The sequence below is a fragment of the Cuculus canorus genome, chromosome 1, assembly GCF_017976375.1.
Source record: "Cuculus canorus isolate bCucCan1 chromosome 1, bCucCan1.pri, whole genome shotgun sequence".
In the NCBI taxonomy this organism is placed as follows: Eukaryota; Metazoa; Chordata; class Aves; order Cuculiformes; family Cuculidae; genus Cuculus; species Cuculus canorus.
The window spans coordinates 158522250-158544613 of NC_071401.1; the positions used below are offsets into that span (position 1 = coordinate 158522250).

Sequence of the window (22364 nt, forward strand, 5' to 3'; positions counted from 1 at the left end):
GGTGAAAGCTGCAAACAGAGTCACCGCAGCTTTTGGGGCCTGCTTTGAGACTTTTGAAGGAATTGCATCTGAAAAGCCAGGCTGCTACCAGAAGGTGGCTTGGCCATTGCTGGAGCAGCAGAAGCCACCTAATGCTAATGGGTTTGGGTTAATGGAGAATGTAATACAGCTGGGCAGCGTGGGAACAAAGGAATGGTGGAAGGAAGCGGAGAATGATTTCTGGTAGCAGTTACAGGACTGCTGTGTCTCCCTGGGACAACCGCAGCCTATGCACTGCCAGCTGAAGATCTCTGAAAGAGTGGAGCCCAGAGCTCAGTTGCCCATGCAGCTCCATCACTGCTTGAAAGAGTGCCACAGCCCTGTCATCACTAGGCAGGCCACCCCGGAATGGCATTTTAAAATAAACACCCACTCATGGCACGTACATGCCACGTACACACTCCAAGGAGCAGAGATCCAAGCTGAGACCTCCCGTGCCCAATTTATCTGCAGTTTTGCCTCTTCCATTATTCTTACCAAAGTTAAAGTTTTAATCCTCTTATTTTTCCACTCTGTAGTGGCATAACTTCACCAAAATCAGAGCAGGCTCTCACCCCACACATGCAAGGATGCTGATTTTTCAACCATTCCTTGAAAAATGAGGAGGCAGTGAGAGATGGTGGGCTGAATCTCTCCAGCCTGAGGAGGATATTGAGCCTACACTTCCCCTTCTAGCAATCTGGGTAGAAAACAAAGCTCTTGGTGGGTCTTACAAGGATGTCACAAGACTTAATCTGAAGGAGCAGCCAAATGTGGTGATGGTCAAGGTGGATCCAAAGTGGACAGAGCCACCTCCACTCTTCTGATAACCTTAGTGTTTCCTCTAGGTGAGCCTACACAGCTCACTGCTCTAAGCGCTGACTGGTTTGCATCCACCCCTGAGGCTCCCAGACTTCCCCATAAATGTTTTCCCCACAGGGTCACAGATTTCAAGCCAGCAACCAAGGGGCTTAAAGTGTATCGCCACCTATTTAGGTGCCCAGATGCTCTGCTGGATCTTCCTCAGGACTTGTCTGAGCATTGTGTCTGCCTTTCTGCACTTTAAGCAAACCTGTGTGAGAACCACTTTCAAGAGAAGATAGGAAATTCAGCCAGACCCACAGGAAGCACGATTAAAGTTTTCTTTCAGTTTTCTCATTAGAAAATTCTACTATGTCTGTTTCCTTAGATTCTAGGTTTTCCCATAGGTGCTGCATCTCAAATGTCTCTAGACCAGCAGCAGCTACATTTTTCCCGTCACTGGAAGTCCTTTGTTGTGAAGTTGTCTCAGAATCTGTTGAAGAGAGCACAGCATCAGCGTTTGATGCTCTATTATGACTATGGAAGCTTGGTAAACTCCATCGCTGAAGGTTTCTCTCAGGATCTGTTATGAAACCAGCTATGTTGCTACCTTGAGGTTCATGTTTGTGTTCCCCTATGACAGTAGGAAGTGACTGATGCACCTCAGAGCCTAGGAGATATGTAGTCATTTCTGGGGGGAAAAAAGGATGGTCCAGAAGTGTCACATTTGCTTCAGTTAGGCTCCTTTGGAGCTTCTCTTCTGATATGCCTGTGCTGTGCTCTGTCTGGAGATCTGGTTTGTCCAGCACATCAGGTGTTTCCTCCTCAGCTTCAGAGATGATGACCTCAGGAACTGGCTTGCTTATCTCAGATGAAGTGTCACTGCCACCTTCAGCGAACTGTGCCTCGCTCCTTGAGGTTTCCGTTATGGGTCCTAGATCCCTGCTACTCTGAAGTCTGTTACTTCTGTCAGCTCTCTCGTGTTTCTTCTTGAAGCTCGACGTAGAGTGTCTCCCTCTTGTGTGCATTTCTTGCAGCCGTCTGATGTGCCCCTTTTCGTCTGCTGGGAAAAACACTGAATTCTCACTTGTCTGCCGACTGTAGTGCCGGTGAGTTGGGGATGAAGGGCCCTCATGGACGCTTAGAAATCTCTTGACTCTTCTCAGCACCGATCGTCTTTGGTGTTTCTCCTCCTCCCAGGGCCACTCTTCCCCGTAGAGGAATTCGGTATCAGCCAGCCTGCCAAAGAAAACCAAGTAGCAGGTGTCACATATAGGAAGCATGTGGTCTACATGCACATATCTCCTGCTGTCTCAGCAGGAACTCAAGCCCTAGTGTGTCCCCAAGGAAAGGCATGGAAGGGTCAAGAAACGGGTGAGTGAGGGTGCTAGGAAATACTGACTGCTCCTTTGGACCTGCTAGATCATCTAGATCATCACTTCCAGGTGTCTGTGTTCTTTAGGACCATGCTGGGAGGGCATCCAGCCAGGCAGCTGGCCCCGTTTCATACTTGGGCTGCAACTCTCTGTAGCAGCTCCACTTGGTGAGGCTTGTGCTTGAGGTGAGGGAGAGAGAGAAAGAAATCCTGCTCTATGCTGTAGATACTTTTTTCAGGAGAATCCTTCAGGCAAAAATAACCACGGTGCTAAAGGTACTCCTGGAAGCAGAGTGTAACAGTTTCAAAAAATGTTGGAATTAGTCAGATGGGCAAATCTCACTTATTCTGGGGCAGGACAGTGTGTCTGAAAGTCTCACCCGTAGCTGGTACTCTTCTCCTGCCCAGCCTTGGTGGTTTAGGAGAACAGCTATTGCTTCATCTGCCAGGCAATTCAGTACATATTACTCAGTGTACCGCAGAAGAAAAGTCAAATTGACCCAATTACCTGTCCTAAAGGCAAGGATAGCAAAGGGGCTCGAGACAAATGTGAGGCAAGGAACGCATGAAGGCTGTGCTAACCTGGAGGGACAAAGGAATGTCATGCAGCGTTTATAACAATATGGACTTGAGGGCACTGGAGAAGACTTTGGATTTGGCCTCAAGTTTCATGTATTCACTTGGGACTTGGATGAACCTTTAGACCTTGTTTTTGAAGTCTGCCTAAGAACCACCCCGTTTTTTTAGAGGGATGAACAGAGAAACAATATGGAGGAGAAAATAATTAATTGAAAAGTCAACACATCAGAGTTGTTTGCATTGCACGGGGGCTAACATTGAGCAGTTTTTCATTCGCTCTCCCTTCAAGTTTTGAGTGAGTGCTTCTTACTAAAATTTTTTTTCTGACTTATGTTTCTTCTTTTCTTTGCCCCTTGTTTCCCCTAACAATTACAGTAAAATATATTCCATTCTATGGTACTTTCTTCTTTACTGTTTTATTTTCTTCTTTACTTTTCCTTTGGGCATTTTATAGTTTTTCCAGAAGGAAATAAGTTCTGAAAAGTCTGTATGTGATAGAAAGAACTGATATAAACTTTCTTTGTACTAGAGTGCACACAAAATAATAGAAAAATAAGAGGAAGAAAAATGAGAAAACAACAACTTCCAGGCCAAAAGAGACAAAAAAATTAAGCACATTTTGTTTTGATGAAGGCTGGGAAATTTTGGAAAAATTGAAAAATTTTGAGATAAGTTTTAAAGTTAAAAAAAAAAGGTTACTCTAAAGTTTTAAAAAAGATTTTCGGATAAAAATGTCTACTTGCCCTGGTATTTGTTCAAACATGGTGGTGTTTACAATTGCTGACCTGTTCTGTGTTACAGCATGTCACAAGTGTTTAAATTTGACAGCTTCTAAGCTGACTGGCCTATCACTGATTTCTCATACAGGTACTGACAATACAGGGCAATTCTTTATCCTCTAGATGTTTGTTTATAAATATGGTTCTCGTGTTGAACTCTTCAAATAACTTCTCTTTTTTATCTCTTCACAAAACCTGATCACTCCAACTTCCTTGCCCAGATTATTAGCCTATGAGAAGTCACAAAACATTTAAGGTAATTTCTTGTTTATCTTCCTAAAAATATGGACTGATTTTAGCCATCGTCTGCTAACAAAACACACAAAGGAACAGCTATTTTGCTAACTAGCAGGTTGTATGAAGCTGTAGTAAATAAAAAAATTGTTAAGAAAAATCAGTCATTGCCTTCAGGTACCATCCTGTCCTCAAAGACTAATAACAAACCCTCTGTGCAAACATTCTCTGTGTGTTAACTACAGAGTTTCAGCAATGAGTGCACAATTCGTATGAGCACATGGACCACTGGAGACATCAACCCACCAGTGACAGCCTGTCCAGTCGCTCTTCTTAGCATAATTTCCCATCTCCATCATCCCTCTTCACAATATTGTCACAGCCCACAGCCCTGCACCGGCTGTGCATCAGTCAATGTGGGCTGAAGGGGTGCTGGTCTTTCTAATGGCATTAAGGTCCCCGAGGGCCACTCACCCCATTTCAATAGTTGATCCCAGGAATGAAGGAATACAGTAATCAGCAGCTGCTTTTGTGTAGGGTGGCCGGGCAGAGGAATCATTCCAGTAAATATCTTTCTCCATCCTTGGTAAGTTCATGTGCATCTCATCCACCGCCAGAAGTGAGACCTTAGATTTTTCAGTATAAATCATGTCACTTTCAACATAATACAGTATACGAAATAATCTGCTTTGTGCTTTCTGGGTCAAAAGTTCTTTCAGAAACTCTTTAAATTAAGCTGTGTATGCTGGTCTGGGCATTGGGAAGAGACTCAGTATTATAAAACACATCCCCTATACCCTCCTGTACTCATGAAAGCATCAATTTCATTGTAACTTGAATCCTCTCTATTGCCAATCTATTTGCATCAGACTGAAGTCCTTTCCTCATCCATGATACAGATAAATAGACATAGGATCCTTCAGGTGCTATGGGCAGTAGAGTATTATCTGTGGTCCTTAAAATGTCCAGGGGTTGAGAAGGTTTCTGATAGGCTTTGTCCACAGTTTAAGACATTCAGAACGAACAGACCACCCTGTTCTTAGGCCTTCCAATATATTTTATACAAAGGGCTCTAAAGTGCGATAGCATGAGTACCCTGAAATGGTGTTAAACCAGAGAGCATCCCTGGCAACATGAAGGCCTTTCCCACTCCTTTGTGTTCCTGCATTGCTTGCTTTCCTCAATATGCTGGTTTGCTTGCCCTTGCTTCCTCTGGAGCTCTGCTTTGCAGTCTTAGTGGTTCCTAGCAGATGTGGGGCCTGACAGCAGTTCAACCTCTTGCTTGACTCTACCTGTAAGGGGAGCAGTGGGTGCTCTTTCATGTCTTTGGGCTCCTTCATGGCATGACAGACAGGGGCTTTTGGGGAACTGATGGTAACTGTTATGAATCCGTACCCTGGCCATCTCATAGCTCCTGCCAGTGTCCTCACACTGGCTCCTGTGCTGACCATAGATGATGTTGTAGGTGGCAGCATCCCAACCAGTGTGAATCACGGTACAGGCCCTGCTTATTAGTTCAGGGTCCTGCTTGATCTTTTTGATATCTTTACTCCATTTCTTAAAAAAGAAGATTCATATACAATATTGCAACCTGTAGACATTCAGATTAGCAAATGCTGTTCTCATCTCTCTGGGAATAGATGGCTTTTGGATTTTGCAGGATTGACCTACATTATGTGTTTTTCCAAGCGTAAAGTGAGCTTATGGTTTGAGGTAGTCTGTTTGCATGTTTAGTCAGGCATCGATAAATGCCAAATATCTACCTCAGGGTACATTAGCTTGTAAAATAAAATCTGGGGATCACAGTCCTAGATATTCCTTTGGGGATAGAATTTCTTTTGATAACACGTGTTGCCCTTAGTTTGTACCATGATATAAGAAATAAGGTTAAATGTAACGATAATCTACCACAAGGTGAAGCTGCAAGAAGCATTAAGAACAGTAACCTGTAAATTTCTGTCGATGCACCAGTTAGTTTCAAAATCATCATCATCCTCTCCAAATGGATTAATAAGTTGTTCAGCGACCTGAAAGAAAAATGGGAGAGTGAACAGAGTTTGGCACGCCATATCAGGACTACTTCTGCAGAGAAAATAGGATCTGATTTTTCTCTCTCTCTCCCTGCCTGTCACTTGCAATCATATCATGAACTCCTGTATGATGGTTTTGCCAGCCTAGCGAAGGAACAGCTTGCTTTCCTTATAGATTCATACCTCAGTGCTTTCTTGGTACTGTCAATCATGATTGTCAGCAACGGCCTGCTGGGAATTGAGACATGTCTAGGTCATGGTAATTGTCACATAAGATAGTCATTACCTTTCCTCATGGTTGTCTTGGGCTGATTTAAATAAATGAGTTAGCAAATAAAGGCTAGTATTGCATGATGGTCTACAATACTCCACCAGCTCATTTGGTCAGCATTCCCAAGCCCTGCAGCTGGAGGCTGCTAGAGGGAATACAGCTCATTTCTCCAGCTCAGCCCGTGGCCCCTGCTTCTTCATTGGAGGTGATGGAGATGGCATTCCTCTGAATATTTTCAGGAAGAGGAGCCCAGTGAAAGACTTGACTCAAATGGATGCTATGCATCATGTTAGCCAAAGCCAAGAGATGAGATCTGAGCTTGTTCTTTAATTCAGTCTGGTGGTTTAGGGTTCTATAAATGAAGTGATTAAAACCGCAGGGGAGAAGACCATCCTGTGGAGGAGACAATGGAACAGTGAGCTCAGGCACCTTTGTGGTGTTGTGCTTTAGTCTGGAAACTAGGCTGGGAGAGGAAACCTCTCTGGCTGCCCAGAGCCTTATCCAGTCCTGTGTCCCACAAAGGAATAAATAAATGGAAAATCAACCAAAGACTGCCCCCTATTCCCATGATTGCCAAAGTACGTTGTGGGGAAAAAACTTGTAGAGGATGGGGGAGGAAAAAAAAGATTAAATAGGATTTTTTTTTTTAAAAAGAAGTTTTAGGAAATCCAGTGTGCTTCTCTATTTTTCAGTTCCTCGGTACACTGAAGTTAAATATCCTCTCCTCTTCATGCTGTTCTCCTTCTGTTTGTCTTTCTAAGACCGAGTTTCGAAACTGATTGCATTCTTGCTGACACTCCCAAGCCTTCCTGGTGGTCACCAGAGTCATACACAGGAGCAGTAGCCAGGTCCTCAGTGGATATGGGTGAAGCAATTGTATGATTAAACAGCTCTGCTCACGGATGTTGCGAAGGACAGCTATGATCTAAATAACTTGCAATAGTAAGACAGTCACTCCAGTGCTATTTATCCCTATGTGCCTCTAGGTTGTACCAGTGGGTAAGCACTTGCCGACTCTCCTAGGCCACCTCTTCCCAGACCAGTGGTGGAAGGCAACAAATGAACTGCTGAAAAGACTAACGTGACAGAAACATCCATAAGGCAGCAGGAACAGAAAGGGGGCAAGGGATAACTCTGCTTTCATTCATTGACCTGGCCTGAGGCATTAAATTTTGGTGTAGCTATGGAAGTGTTCCAATAGGAATGAGCCAGGATGCAGACTACGTTGCAACTCTCCAGTGAAGACACTGGAACAGTTTGGTGTAAGCTTGGCAATCACCACCCAACAAATCCACTGCAAAACCTGTCACGAGCAAAAAGAATGAGCAGGGTTGGGGCAGAGGGAACAGCAGCAGTGGCCTTCTGCTTGGCTGACCTGCTCCTGGCATGTGAGACATGACTTTACTCTCTGGAAAGGTAGTGCTGGACAGCTAAGCCTTGTATTTGGATGATCTGTCTGTCCCTGCAATGAAAGTGGGAATTTAGAAGTGCTGCATGTGATGGGAAAATTCACCCCTGTATTGTAGGTATAATAAACCAGGCCCGAAGCCAAGGAATGAGCTCAGTTTAGCCATCATTTCTGAAGAATTGCCAAGTTACTGGAATTTAATAGCTCAGAGCTCTTTCTGCAGCCTGGCAGGCAAAGCCCAACACACTCAGCAGGAAACCGGCTGTAACCTTCAAGACAGAAATATCCTGACTCGGGGCACTGCAGGTTTTACACAAACCTCCGGTCTGAGGAAGCACTGCTAATCTTAAATTAGCTTTTTTAAAATGACTTCTCCTCCCTTTCATTTCCTATGCAGAAGATTTTTCAGTTACAATGGCGTCTCATACCTGCTGTAGCCAGGAGTTCGCTGGAAGCCCTAAGCCTAACTGGAAGAGATGCTACTAACAGCTTGGGATGCTGATGAAGGGGAAACCATTTGCCCCTCAGAAGCACCAGCAGGGCAGTCAAGAGGAACAGCTTACAGTTTTGCAACCCAATAGGAAAACCTTGGAAGACAATACCTAGAGATAAAGCCTGTAAAACTGGCCAATTTTGTGCAATTTATAGTCTAACAGAAAAAGTAGCTCTGAGTTTCCAGACATGATTAATAATCACAAAAGGAAATCTTATTGCACATAGACCCTAATGTACACGTTTTCATTTTATTTGAAACTTTTTTCCAGTTAGTCTATCTTGATACTCAGTGCAGAGAACTGCCATGAGGTATGTGGCTTAATTACTCAATCATCAGATTGGTGGTGATACGTTACCTGAACAGGCATCAGTGGAATGATGGGTAGCATCCTATTCCTTCTATAAGTCTTCTTTATAATTAATGTTTTTATGTGGTAGGGTTGTAGCTAATATTGGCTGTCACTGTTTGATAGTCCTTCAGAACTGGAGATCTTTAATTGCCTGCATCTGACTAAGTTAACAGCAGATACTAAAGGCTGGCTTTGATCATAAGAAGAAAATATGATTCAGTCGCTTTCAGCCCATGCCAGATCTGCAGCAGAATTTCCTCACTGCACAGCAGAGTGGGAGAAAGGTTTGGTTTTTTAATCTTTCATCTGTCATTTTTCAGTCCAAGTCCTGGGACCTGATTTTGCTGGAGTAATACTCCCTTGGGGAGTTGCAGCTGCACTGGTCCTACTAAAATGGGCTCTTTCAGGTTCCTGATTGTTTCTTGCTGTAAGATCTGTCAAGTGGAATTAAAAAATGTATTGCATGATGGTTTTTTTAGGACAACAAATACTTTGGGTTGAATTCGTCCTTGGTGTAGTTCCCTTAATCTTTGGTGGTTTCACAGCATGCCACAAATCTGACACCTTGACTTTAGCTCTGACATCTTCACCAGCCACCCCAGGGAGAGTTCCCCCACAACCTTCCCAGAAAGCTAGTTTACCTTGAGCCATCCTGCGTAGAAGAAGAACTGTAACAGTGTGAAGATTGGAATGTAAAGATCTAAATCATGTCCCTGATACCCTTGGTCAGTATCCAAAAATTGGCGCCCTATCAGGCAGGCAAAGAAAAAAGTATAGACTGCAAGAGTAACAACCTGCAAAGAACAAAACTATGCTGAAATCTTGCAATAATACAATCTTATGCACGAAATAACACATACCCAAAGGCCTCTGACTGCCTTTTGCCATATGATTTACAAATCCATATGGAGGTATTACAAATAGAGAGGCCACAGGAATAATAATGGCCAAGAAGACCCAGGAAACATAAAAACATTTCAGCCATTCCCTCCCCTCTCCCAGATTATGCAAGGCCTTCAAAACGTCTCTGCATTAACTATGACTTAAATAATTAGTCAGGCCTCCATGATCCCGTGGGAGTCAATGAGTGCTCAGCAGCTCAGACTCTGGCTGAGTCTATGGACATTTTGCACCAAACTCCCCTTTTATGGAAATGGTGTTTCAAATTTTGTAGAGGATAATGTCTTAGTACCTGGGTATAGACCAGTGGAATTCCAACCCAGTCATAGCCAAACAAAAGACTACACCAAGACCGGTACTTATTCATCTCCTGAAAGGAGAAAAAAAAAAAAAAAAAAAAGAAAAAACAAACCCCAACAAACTAAAATGGACAGGGGGTTCAATTCTAAATGATGAACATTTTGTTACAATTATTTTTTGCACATGTGGAAGGACAGTGAGATAAGAAAGTGTAGTATATATAAATTGATACCATAACTATACCCAGAACCCCATTGTCTTATTGAAATATTTATTTAGTTTATGGAGTTGGAACACTTAGCTTATTATGTATTCCTTCACAAATTGTCTTTTTTTTCTATCTTATCCACAGTCTAGCGATATGTGAAAGAGAATATATTATATCACAAAAAGTATGTTTGACCACTTAATGAAATATGTTCCCTGAAACGGACACTAAAATCTTCAATATGTCACATTAATCTCTTTTTTCCTGCAGTGATGAAACAAGTACGAATTTACATGTCATGTTACAATAATTTTTTACTCATCAATTTGTTGCTTCTGTTAATACCTTCTCAGTCATATAAACACACTGCCTGCACAATTCTGCTATGTGTGCTTGAGTGTACATTGGTACACAGAAAGTAGTGGTATAAATCTTGAGCAACATTTAGATGACACTGGAGTGTTGTGCATGCTAAATCAAATTATAGAAGTGAAAATCTACCATAAAGCAATATAAGAGTAGTTTTCTGTATATCTACTTTTCCTACTCACGTTCATCAGTGTCTGTAGATCTACACTGTCTCGAATTCTTCCCTCTTTTCGTGCCTTTGATGCCAAATTTCCAAACCAGACAAATGGAACCCAGTATTTAAGGTGAGGAGATTTAAGCTCATCAAAAATTTTTCTTTCATATCTTGTCATGAAACCTATTTAAAAAAAAAAAAACAAAAAAAGACTTCACTGATTCTGCGCAGTCACTGAAACTGATGCTGTAAGTTTTGAATATGTTTAAATCTGTTTATGTGATATTTGCATAGAACTATGCAAAATACTATTTATATTTCTAGTAGCCACCTCATTTTGTTTTGAGGTTTGTTTTTTCTTTTTCTTGCTGGAAACAACTTGTTTTTGCAATAACTACCTACATGAACTCCCTCTTGGTCAATTATGTGCAAGAATTTGCTATTACTGTGTTCTCGTATCTGCCCTCTGACAGATTGTAGATACGTACAATAAGTACGTACAATAAGTAAGTAGAGATTACTGTCTAGTTTCATATTCTGCTTTCAGAAAAAGAAGGAGCCGGATATGTCAGTCAAGAAACTATCACTTTTCAGCAAAGATGGTTTTTAACAGCATATCAACATATGTTGTAAGGGCAGTTGTGTGACCTTTTGAGTCTGATAATTTTTTGGTAAATCTGCAAAGCAGTGAGGAAGCAACAGAGGATACGAATGCATATGTGAAACAGAACTCAATAGAGAGCATGCCTTCTGCCAGCAAAATCTTTTACCAGATTGTGTTTCATGTTTTCTTCAGGATTATGGAAGCATGCAAAGTGATGGAAAAGGAATCATGCACAGAAATCTTCCTGCTTGTGGGACACAGGGCCGTACGATTTGCTGTGGGGCCGCAGGCTGAAGCTGCTCTCTGCCTGGCAATTTGCCTTGCTGGGGTGCTGGGAAGGTATTAGGTTTCCTGCAGAGTTCCCCATGCCTTTTGAAGCCCTGCTTCCCCCTCTTGCAAGCCAAGTCCGAGGTCAGTTAGCAGGAGAACCATGGATGTGTGGGACAAAACCTGCATTGGAGCAGCTCGCTGCCTGGGACTGGCAGGGGAGCAGCTGGGTTTTGGAGCAGCACCTCCACCTCCTTGGACATTGTGTGGGTAAGAAATCCCAGGTCTGTTGCCCTCCTTCTGCTCAGTCTTTGAGAAAAACAACCTTGAAATATTTGTGAGGGGGAACTTCACATTCTCCTTTGTACGAATCCTATATTTTCTGGGGTTGGAGTAATTTTCAGGTTCAGAGGATCTTAGTTTTCATTCAGGTGTGTGTCCCCTCCCCAGGTGGGTATAAGCCTTCTTTTACTGTGTTGGTATTAGCCTCAAAATAGGACAAAGTAACATGGCAGCCCCAAAACCAGTGGCTCAGCCAATTAATTAGGACTTTGAGTGCTGAAAATTCAAAAAAGGGAATTGAGAATAGATGAGATTTTTTTTCTAGTCTCCAACTAGTAACCAAGAATTGGCCCATTGTTACTAACCTCACTAATGATATATGAAGAAGCAAAAAAATAAATATACACAAAATTAGTTGTGTTTTGTATAAGAATGTGAAAAAGATAAGGGAAGAGACCTTAAATATTCTGTTGTTGAGGAAAATGCCACTCTTGTGTAGTTGCAACACGTCAGCACTGGAGGTATGAAATACTGCAACTACTAAGAAGGAATACAAGGACAAGACAGAAAATTCTGTGGAAATGTTCTGCTGCAAGACACAGTACTCCTGCAGTATCTTGAAATTTGAGACCAGAATAAGATATAGCTTTTAAAAGATCCTTGGGCAGTTTGCAGCCATCTCTCATAATCATCTGCTCAGAAATAATCAGGCAACGAGACAAATTGACCTGCTAGTTATGATTCCTGTCTCCTAAAAGTCAGCCAGTCTTTCAGGCTGCTTTTGATTTTTGACTGGCCAACCTGCTCATTACAGCACTGGAAAAGACGTTTCTATCAGGTTGAAACAGACAGAGATAATATCAGAAAATTGACAGTCTGGAGTAAACACTGGATGCAAGTCACTTGAGAGGCTCTGGGAAGTCATTATTTGGAAGGAGACAGCCTGAGGGGGTCATGAATAATAGCAAGGCTCCAAGGATCAGTTCAGCTCTCAGCATAAACTGGCTACCTTTTTACCCAGAAAAGCTCAACAAAGCCTTGTTCTTTTAACAATAATGTTCAAATTTTCATAATTTTTGAAGTTAAGGTGTTTGTGTTGATATTGATTCAATATTATATTTGATGGGTGTTAGTGATGCCTAGTGTTCTTATCACAGGAAATATTAAACAATTCTGGACTGCTCTTACTGCTGCTGAAGGTTATGGCAGTACAAACAATACACAGTCCAGAACCAGTTGCTATTATTGCAGTGGTAAAGACACGCTTTATATTCCATCAAATACAAGGGAGAATATTAAACCTTAGTTATTGAAATTAAATGGTTTCTAAATACAATCATGCTATTTTTATTCAAGAGTCTTCAAAGAATTAACTGAGGAACTCTCCAAACAAGATTGTTGGTTTTGAAAAACACTGGAAGACTGCTCCAGAAAACTGGCAATATTTGGCAAATACTGTGCCAAGATCTTGAAAAGGATGATCTAAGGAATGACAGGGCACTGAATCCTTGTGAAAGCATTTAAAGCTTCACATGGGATGCAATCAATAAAGTATCAAGGACACTAATGTGAGCAGTGTCAGCCAAAGTAGTCTTACGGTGAAACTATTGTTGAGAACACAAGTCTGGCTAGAAAAAGTCACTCGTGCTCTCCCTCAAGTAATTCAAGGAGTACTCAGTTCTCCTGCTAAAACTGAACAGTTTGAGACAAGGCTGGTTCACAGCACCCATGACAAATACTCTAGCTAGTTTTTTGTTAGAGAAGAAGAAACTGAAAAGAGGTCATCTTCCACATCTCCAGAGTGCACTAACATTGGTCAAGTAGTTGAAAGTTTCACTTTCTGCTTCTGTGTTATGTGGTAAAGAATTCATTTAGGCACTTCACTCCAGTAGGGGGTTTGGGACTGCAAGCTTCAGCTGGCTGTAGGTATTCATGTAGTTGGGCTCACCCTTCCTGTGTCTCCTCAGCATTTCCTCTCCACTGTTTTGGGCTGCTCTCTGCTCAGCTGCTGAAACATTACTCATGTTTTTTAAAACCAATGTTCTTAAGCATCCAACTTCCTTCTTGCACTTTGCAGCCAACAGGATTGGTACACTCAGGACTCCTGCTAGGCGTTTGATGCTTATGGCATACACGCTGCAGCACTCAGCACCATAATGTCATGAATCTGCATGTGTCTACTGCCTACAGCTCCATAAAGAATGCTAAAAAATGAGAAAGAGTTCAGGAAAGAGTTACAAAGGAGATCCAGCACTGAAGACTGTATCTTGTAAGGAGAGACTACAGGTGGTGAAGCTCCTAAGTTTATTCAAGCCTTTCTGCACTCTGGTAACTACTGAGAGAAAAATGGTGTTTTCATCAAATTAGAAAAAGAATAACCCAAACTAGTTACAAGATCCAGTGACTAAAAGATGACTCTATGCGAGTTCAAACTGAGAATAAATTTTCACTTTTCAAGAGGGAATTCACTGTTATGAATGTCAGTTCACCTCAGATGTGGTGAAGTCTCCAGTATACCCAGCTCAATTCTAAACGAGGGCTGGTTATAGTCCTAGAAGGTATTATAGCTCAGTCAGAAATTGCAACAGGATAAAGGATGTTGTGAATAAGCTTTTATGCCTTGTGTTATGGATGAGTCAGACTAGATAATCATGACACTGTTCTCAGATTTTATACCTCTGAATTTAGGCAATTCATTTGCTGAAAAGAGAAATGTGTAGCAATAGTTATGCTTTGGCAGTTCTCAGTCTGATAGCAAAATGCAAAATTGGCACAATTTTTTTCAATGATGACTGTGCTCTAACTATCAGATTCTGCTGTTCACATTCATATGAACATAAATTCTGCCCTCCCTTGCAGCCTGATACATAAAGCCGTAGGGAGCTAAGAAGGGGACAATTGCAGAGTACTGTCTTAATCACTTGATGTTAATAGGAGCGAGATACACCTTTAAGTGCTCAGTACTGCATCAATAAAAATTCTGTGGCACAATATGTGTTTAAATTTACAGAATAAGTACTGATAACCACAGACCTGACTATACTATCAATATTTAGTTATACAGTTTATAGTAGAATATTTTTCACCATTTGAAAAAAAAAAAAAGCCAACAAGCCCACTTGTTTTCCAGTCTACAATTTTTGTACAACACTGTGACATTTTGATTCTTTGGGAACAGATTGCCTGTAGCAATAGGGAGGCAGAGCTGGATTAGCCCTCTGGAAATGTTGTAATTTTCCAGTGTGTACTAGAAGCAGATTGCTTGGGAGAGTGACAGAAGCTTCCTTGACCTCTCACAGGCTCAGGTAAACAGTTTTGTTGAACAGCACAAGGAAGGGAACTTTGAAATCCAACTGAATCCAACATAAATGATTTTTTTTCAGTAAGATCAGTGCATTCTGCCTGCATTTTTTTTCATATCCAAAGCTTCTCACACACATTTTAAATGTGTATATGTGTATATGCACTGCATATTTTAACATGCTACAACTTCACTTACTGATGTCTGCCAAAGGAATAATTTTAAAAAATGCTGGATGATCAGTAAAAAACATACGACTTCTCCTAGTGGGAACAGATGCCCCCATCTCTGTGCTGGTGTCCTACCCCTGACACTGACTGTGCCAGTCAGAAAGTATGGCATCACCTCTTGCCTTTAAATACTCAGCAGTCAGTCCTTCATCTACAAGCAAAGTCTTACATGATTGAACTCTCTTCCCCATGATCACACTCACAGTGTTATCCAAAAAAACAGAAAATAAAGACATGCTTAATACTTAGTATATTTATCCCTGGTAAAAGTAATCTTAAGGCGAGGTTGTAAATTTAAAGAAACAAGTTCTTGGATTTGGGGATTTCTAAGTGTATCACAACACTTAAAAAGTGCAGGGTATTTGAAGTGTAATCTACTTAAAATAAATTGAGATAAAGCTGTACTTGTGAAGCGCCTGCAGAGATCGGTCTCTGACACATGAGACAAAGTTATATCCTAGACATTAAGGCAATGCTATATATCAAGTCACCATTCCCATTGCATCATACTACATCACAACTATGTTATGTTTCATGCTTTTGATATGTTGTACCTACTCCTTATGCCTGTGTGTTTAGGGCAGGCCTGCTGCCTCCATGATGTCTGAGAGCAGATCCACCCAAGAGCCTCAAACTAATTTGATTTCCACAGTATCGCTAGATGAAGATTTTAAGAGCATTGAAGATGCATACTTAAGGACACAGCATTTAAGCCACTGACAAAATCACGGTGGCTTTGACCCAGGTTAGTATGAGGCACACATGTGAACAAAGAGGAAACTAAAAATGAGTCTAGATCCCTCCCTCCCTGTGCCCCCACCTCGGAAGGAAAGGAAGTCCATCTCCATTTCTGCGAGATGGACTCAGCAGTACCTGCTCCTACTACATGGTCCATGGTGGGAAACCTTTTATACACGGCTGTGCTCACAGAGCGAAAAATCAGCAGGGACGTTAGATTCACATAACGCATGAGAGTCCTCCTTAACAAGCGCCCATATTCATCTCTGCCCTGGACACAGCTAGAGATGAGGAACATCAGTCGGTCTGGCCATGGCAAGTTCACAAACTGGTTCCACCAACGATTCACCACCAAAGTAACATAGAAACCTGAGGGTTAGAAGGGAAAAAAAAAGACCACTCCCTGTCAGAATTTCTCTTCAGGTTACTTAGTGATTTAGTTTGCAGAGTGTTATTGATATCAATAAGCTGCTACATTTCCCAGAATAAAAGCAGTAACATCAAAACCCAGGATGCAATCAATGCTAATTATTCAATAGACACTGCAACTTAACAGCATGTTCCAGATGGGAATCTCATAGTCATGAATTTCCAAATTTCCTCTTCTGTGATAAATGTCAAGGGGATTTAGTGCTTTGAAAGATCAGGCACAATGTATCAGTGTTAGTGGGCACCGCATGTATGTGTGTGTATATATATTTATATATACACACACACATATGGAAACTTTACTCTTTTGTTGTTATGTTGAGAACATGAGCATAAATGTTGATATGATAAAAACAACTAAAATTTAAGGAGACATGTTGGAAGCTAATGATTTTGTGATGAGCCTCTAACCTCTTATCTGCCCCTCAGCTCTGAAATGTTTTTATGCGCTGACATTCACAAGATGTCTGAACAGAGGCAGTGTTATAGAATAATTTCACATGTGGAAGGTACTTACCAAGCACAAAAGTTACTGGGATTTGCTCAGCATATTTGTCACAGTAAATTGATAATTTTTCAAAGAACCGTTTTTGGCTACCTGTAAGAAAAAATCTGCAGAAAAATAAAATGTATACATCCTTTCATAATATTCTGGCACTAGCTATAAAGCGCAAATACATAGAAAGAATCAGGTATGTGTAATCAGGAGTAGCCTTGGCTAATGTCTTCAAACGAGTTCTTAAAGGTAAAGTGTTGGCATGTAATAAAGAAGCTGGAGGAGTATACAATATTATTCCCTGGTCTTTGCGGTTTGTTTCATGATTAATTTGACTGGAACTACTAATTAGGATAAATACACCTGGAGAATTAGTTTGCTATCTCATATAGACGAATGATGACAGTAAGCTGTAGGTCTGCAAGTAGAGCTTGCTCTCATTTTTCAGAGAGCTACTTAATAAAAATGCTAAAGTCAGCTTGAATTGCAAGAGGTTACTGATCTCTAATTGCTTTCCTTTGAAAATGCTACAGTGTTGTAGCAATTTTAACTCTTACTCCTACAAAATTTCTCTTTTCTACAAGACTGAAAACACAACTCTATTTATCTCATGAAATAGAACAAGCTTAAATATAAGCAATTATTTTATTTGAATAGGTGAGTATTACAATAATCCATTGATTTAATATAAAAGGATGACAGGATAGATATTTGGAGGGGTTTGCTTGCAACAAAACCTGCAATGTTTATAGAAGGCTTGCCATGGTGTATTTATCATGGTCTTTCATCACCTAGCATTTCAGTAAAACTAGATTAATTGAAATATGTGACTGATGTTTCTTTACATATTAATGCTGCAATCTTCTTTCTGAGTTTACAGGTATAGATTACTGAACATTTTGGAAAATTAGTGATTAATCACGGATGAACTGAAGCTCATTTTCTCCTTGCTTCACATAAAATCCAGACACTGAGGTCTAGTTATAGATCAAAGTAAGAGGTGAATTGTGATTTTGATACTTCAGTTTGGTGTCCTTCAACAATTAAAAGTTTCGCTGTACTAATTGATGCATTGCATCTGTCATACAGGTGTTTAATTTACACCGCGGTGGGAGAAGCAACTCTCCTTCTCATATGACCCTCCCAGGTGCTGGGTGACACACAGGTAATAACCATGTCTGGTTTCCATGCAGTTTTACTTGGCCCTTTGTAAGATGGAAAAGGAAGTTTGCCATGTAGTCTTAGCTTTAGGTCAAACTTTGTTTTTCCTGACTTTATAATCTGGCTTTCAAAATATTACCTTTCAGTGTTGTTGGAGGAATTGCCACTGAGCAACTGAAGATAAGTTCTGTAGAATGAAACGTCTATACATATCATTGTAAGCAGCGAGGCACATTTGCTATTGCCAACTTGACAGTAGAATGATTAAAGTTACGTAATATAGGCTTGCTGTGAGTGGTTATGTATCCTAACATCAGTAGAATGGTTGCTCAACGCTGGGCTGGAAGTAGAATCAGCTGAATACAATAGACAGTATTTTATTTATACCCTACATGCTTTCTCTGCAATACAAAGGTAGATTTGGAAAGGAAAGGACATTAGAAAAGGTCCAAGGAAAAGGCAATCATTATGTAGTAACCTCCCCGCCAACCATTATTAATGACCCTAACACTATGAAGTGTGAAACTTCAGGATAACATTTAATGAGATGTGAATTGGAAAGAGGGTACCTGTATAATACACTTATCGCTGTGTAAAGAGTAGCAAAAACAATAAATTCTCTGTAAAGCAATTTGTAGATGCTGCCTTTCCACTTTAGGAGTAATCTGTGAAATCCAAAGAAAGTGGCATTTGCTACTTTGCTGGAATAAGTGACTGTCATCGTCTTGGCAGGCTGTGCCTAGAAACAGTAGAAGAGAAGCAGGAAACCAACAACATTTTAGAGAGCGTATACTAACCTGAATGCACTCTTGTACAGACAGATACATACACATATGCACACACACACATACTTGCAATGGCGTATATACACATAAATACACGTTCTGTATATTTATACATAGAGACAGATATGAAAAAATCTTGCAGTTACAAGCCCTTTTGAGACCTGCAGATTGATTGATGCAAGTCTGTATTGAGACTTTACATCAAAGACCACCCAAAAGCAACAGCCAGTGCCCAATGTGGCCACATGCTTGGGTGGCAGCAGCAAGGGCAAGCTACACCTCTGAAACCTCTGTTTACTCCCAGTTTGCTCCAGTCTGGTGTGAGCAATGAAAAGGAAGTAAATTTGCTTGAAATTAATTTCTAAACTTTGTCAGCATTCCAGCAAGAGAAACAAAGCCGAGTTCCACGAATGGACCTTGCTTCCCAGACAGTATTTTTAGCTTGCTTTGGTAATTATACTTATCTAAACCCAAAGGAGATTTGGAGACCACTTCTTTCATTAACAATTATGACAGCAGCTGAGATCAGCTGGGGAAGCCTGTTATTTCTCAGCTTGGCAGCTAGACGTACTCATTAATACTTCAACATTGCATGGCCACGCAAGAAACCCACAGGGACTGCTCAGGTAGGCAGCGTGTGACACAGTGTAATTAAAGCAGTACTAAAAGTACACAGGTAAATATTTGCCCTGAGTTTGTTATAGGAAGCTTTATGTACTTACAAAAAAACCCTGACTGCAAATGTGGATGAATGTTTTGTATAGCATGCAAGGAAGGAGGTAACTAAGACAAGAACAAAGACCCAGGGTAGCTACTGTGTGCCATAAATATAATTCTTGCCTATATTTCTTGGTGCCAGTGTAGGTTCTATCTTCACAAAAAACAATCTAAGCCCCTGGTTAATAGATGGCTTGATAGTATTTTATGCAACTTGGCTGTGTCTCTGATTCAGAGCATAAAGTAGGCATTAAAATTCATCTGTAGAAGTGTCACTTTTTCTTTTAGTCACCAAGGGAATCAGAAGGGAGAAAACACCATAAGCCTGCTATTGCTGACAGACTGTCTCCACTTGTCTGCAGAATGGCTGCTTGAGGTTTACCAGTACGGGCTCAGAGTTTTTTTTTTTTGTTATTGTTTTTTCAAGATGCATGAGTTTTATTCTTTAGCATCCAAATGACAGTTTTCCTGTTTCTGAGACTTGGCACCGGCCTTTAAATTTTTTGTTGTTGTTGTTGAACTCCAAAAAACTCAATTCAGAAGCCAAACTGTCTGACTGGCATACAGAAATTCAGTCCTCTCTGTTAAAAAGCCTATGGTCAGGATGCAATGCTTAAGAAAACGGAAGCAGAGATTTCCATTCTTCAGCAGAAATGTGGCTTTATAAACAACAGGAGAAGTCTATGGCTGGGCTATACGGGAGGAATAGGGTAAGAAATACCCTTATTGACACACTGATTTTCCTGGAATCGCTGTAGGAGGCTTTAATCCTTGCCCATTGATGATGGGAAGTATGTATGTTCAAGCCATATTGTCAAGAAGCGTCTTTTATCTCCACGCTAATATCCAATTTGTAATGGAAACTTGCTCTAGCGACCTGAAGTAAAACACACAATGCTAACTGTGGGGGCAACCACATAATGAAATAGGGGACTGGGTAGGCACCCTGTGGTTTAGGATCTTTAAGATTAGACCAGATAGTTGGGCAAAAGATGACTTTCGGGAATAATTTGCATAGCTAGGACGTGCAGGGTTGGGGCTGAGCAGCTCTGCTGGTCTCCCCTGGTATCTGGGTATCTGTTAAACTTTCTGTCCAGTCCCTTCTGGTGTGTCACATGAAGGAATGAGATTGCTTGCAGCACCCTCACAGTATCTGCAACTCTGCAGGAAGGCAATGATTAGTGTCAAAATCATGGTGCCCAGTTTCTGCATATGGGGTTCAGGAATGAGTCATCCCCCTCAGGCATCTGGATGGTGTCAGAAACTGGCCAATAGCTGAGCTGGACAAAACAGGTCCAACTCTTCTATGAAGCTGCAGCAAATCCTGTCTTGCAAGCCCTAATGGATGTGTTTTGACCACAATCGCAGAGCTGTAATGATAATAGGATTAAGAATATTTCCCCCCTCTGCATTAGGCTGTGAGAGAAGAGTTTTCTCCATAAAGTGCAACTTGCCTGCTTGGTTCAAGTAACTATATTTCACTTAATTAGAATCCAGCCATTTCTCTTATCACTTTACTTGATGTCCTGGGCTCTGAATAGAAACTCTTCACATTAGCTCGAGGGGCACTGCATGCCTGCAGCTTTTTACTTTCTGCCTCTGAAATGGGGCGCAGAAAACTGGGTCTGTTAGAGCAGTTTCAGCCTTTGATGCCTTGGTTTCCTTGTCCTGCTTTGCCTGTGATGCACTGTGTTCTAGCGTCCTGCTAAGCAAATACTTTATTGAACACTTATCATTGGGTTCATATAGGGACTTCAGGGTAATATAATTTAATGTCCTAAAATATACATTAGGTCAGATTAGGTGATTTAAGAACCCTTTAGACTATATGAAACTATGAAAGGCAGCCATATGTCTGTCTGATTAGATTTTGCAACATAGCAAACCAGATTGGAACTAGATGATCATTAGTGTGCCTTCCAACCCAAACCATTCTATTATTGTATGTTTTAAATCTGCACTTGTGTTTCTTTCTCTGGGAAAAACTACAACCACTTGGGTAGAGCCCCTCTCTTCACCCAATGACAAGTTCTGGTGTAAAGCTTTGCACTAGGTCTGGTTCTCGTACGGTGGTCCCAAGCCCGTGGTTTATGGGTGACATGTTAACTGAAAGTCCTTTCAACATTACTCTTGGTCACAGGAAATAAAAAAGCTAAAACTGAGACAGACAGGAAAAGCAAAGCATAATGAAGCTCCCACAGCACATTCCTGCCTGAACACTGTTTTGGCCAGAGACGCGGAAAGACAGAGAGCATTAGATTAGAAACCACAGGCTCTGGCATCATGGAAGACTTTCCTATTAATTGTTTTGTCCTTAGCTTCCTTAGCAGATATAGGGCTAGGCTTTCTGCTAGTATGGATTTGCCCATTTTATGCACATTTCATGCCTATAGAGACTTTGGCTCAAATCTATGACGTTGCTTTTTCTTTCATTCACTGTTTGTTCTTTCTCTGATACTTTCTCAAGTACAGGCTTAAATGTGAGTTATATATTACTCTGCTTTTGCTAAGAAAAGACCAAGAAGCCTTTAGGCATAAACACCTAAAAATAAAAGATTTTTTTTCTCCCCCTACTAATATTGACCCCAGCTGTAAATGGGATTTTTGCCTGACTGAGATTTTCAGGATGCATTAGGATTCACAAAGAAACCACAGTAAAAAATAACAGCCATCAGTGTTTCCTAATTGACCCTGAAAGGCACATTACAGAATGTATAAATAAATCGTGCCTCTGTGCAGACCTACCCCTTGTCATTGTATCACCTTGTTTCTTGGTCTATGTCATAGCAGAGAAAGTAAGCAAGAGCGATTTGAGTTAAGCCAACTACAAAAGCCTATTAAGCTCATACTATAACCACTGACCTGCTATTTTCATTCGTCGATCCAAGCCTGAAGGCAAATTCCAGACCCTTCCTCTTTCTCAGATGTCCCAAAGCCCCCTTCAGGTCGGCGGTAGTCACCTTCCACTTCTCTTAAACTAGTGCAAGGGGTTGCTCCTGCCGAGCAGGAGGAGTGGACTGACAAGAACAGGGGTTAAAATGTGTTTCCACTTCTGGAAGTCTGTTTTTGCCAAGTACTCAGTC

At 41.1% G+C, this 22364-nt stretch overlaps 1 protein-coding gene across 5 annotated transcripts; it reads right to left on the reverse strand.

Annotated features, from left to right (window-relative positions):
- Window positions 1-759: 759 nt before the first annotated feature.
- BEST3 (bestrophin 3) lies at window positions 760-22294 on the reverse strand. 5 transcript variants are annotated; one of them, XM_009566138.2, is made up of 10 exons: window positions 22144-22293; window positions 18349-18518; window positions 16640-16734; window positions 15829-16062; window positions 10300-10454; window positions 9533-9610; window positions 8982-9134; window positions 5733-5813; window positions 4261-4412; window positions 762-2058 (listed from the first exon to the last, which is right to left on the reverse strand). In XM_009566138.2, exons 2-10 carry the CDS (start codon window positions 18498-18500, stop codon window positions 1152-1154), a joined length of 2007 nt encoding a protein of 668 aa, XP_009564433.2. In that variant the 5' UTR covers window positions 18501-18518; window positions 22144-22293; the 3' UTR covers window positions 762-1151. The 5 variants fall into 5 exon arrangements, with proteins under 5 accessions (XP_053941185.1, XP_009564433.2, XP_053941204.1 ...); XM_054085210.1 differs by lacking the exon at window positions 9533-9610 and having other exon boundaries at window positions 760-2058; window positions 22144-22294; XM_054085229.1 differs by lacking the exon at window positions 18349-18518 and having other exon boundaries at window positions 769-2058.
- Window positions 22295-22364: the final 70 nt, after the last annotated feature.

Excerpts from the sequence above, each read along its gene's own strand:
- BEST3 (XM_009566138.2), bottom strand. The coding sequence starts at position 18,500 with ATGACAGTCACTTATTCCAGCAAAGTAGCAAATGCCACTTTCTTTGGA. Across the intron at positions 5,814-8,981 it reads TCTACGCAGGATGGCTCAAG|GTCGCTGAACAACTTATTAA; the intron begins GTAAACTAGCTT and ends TTTTTCTTTCAG. Across the intron at positions 2,059-4,260 it reads GGATCAACTATTGAAATGGG|GCTGGCTGATACCGAATTCC; the intron begins GTGAGTGGCCCT and ends TTTCTTTGGCAG.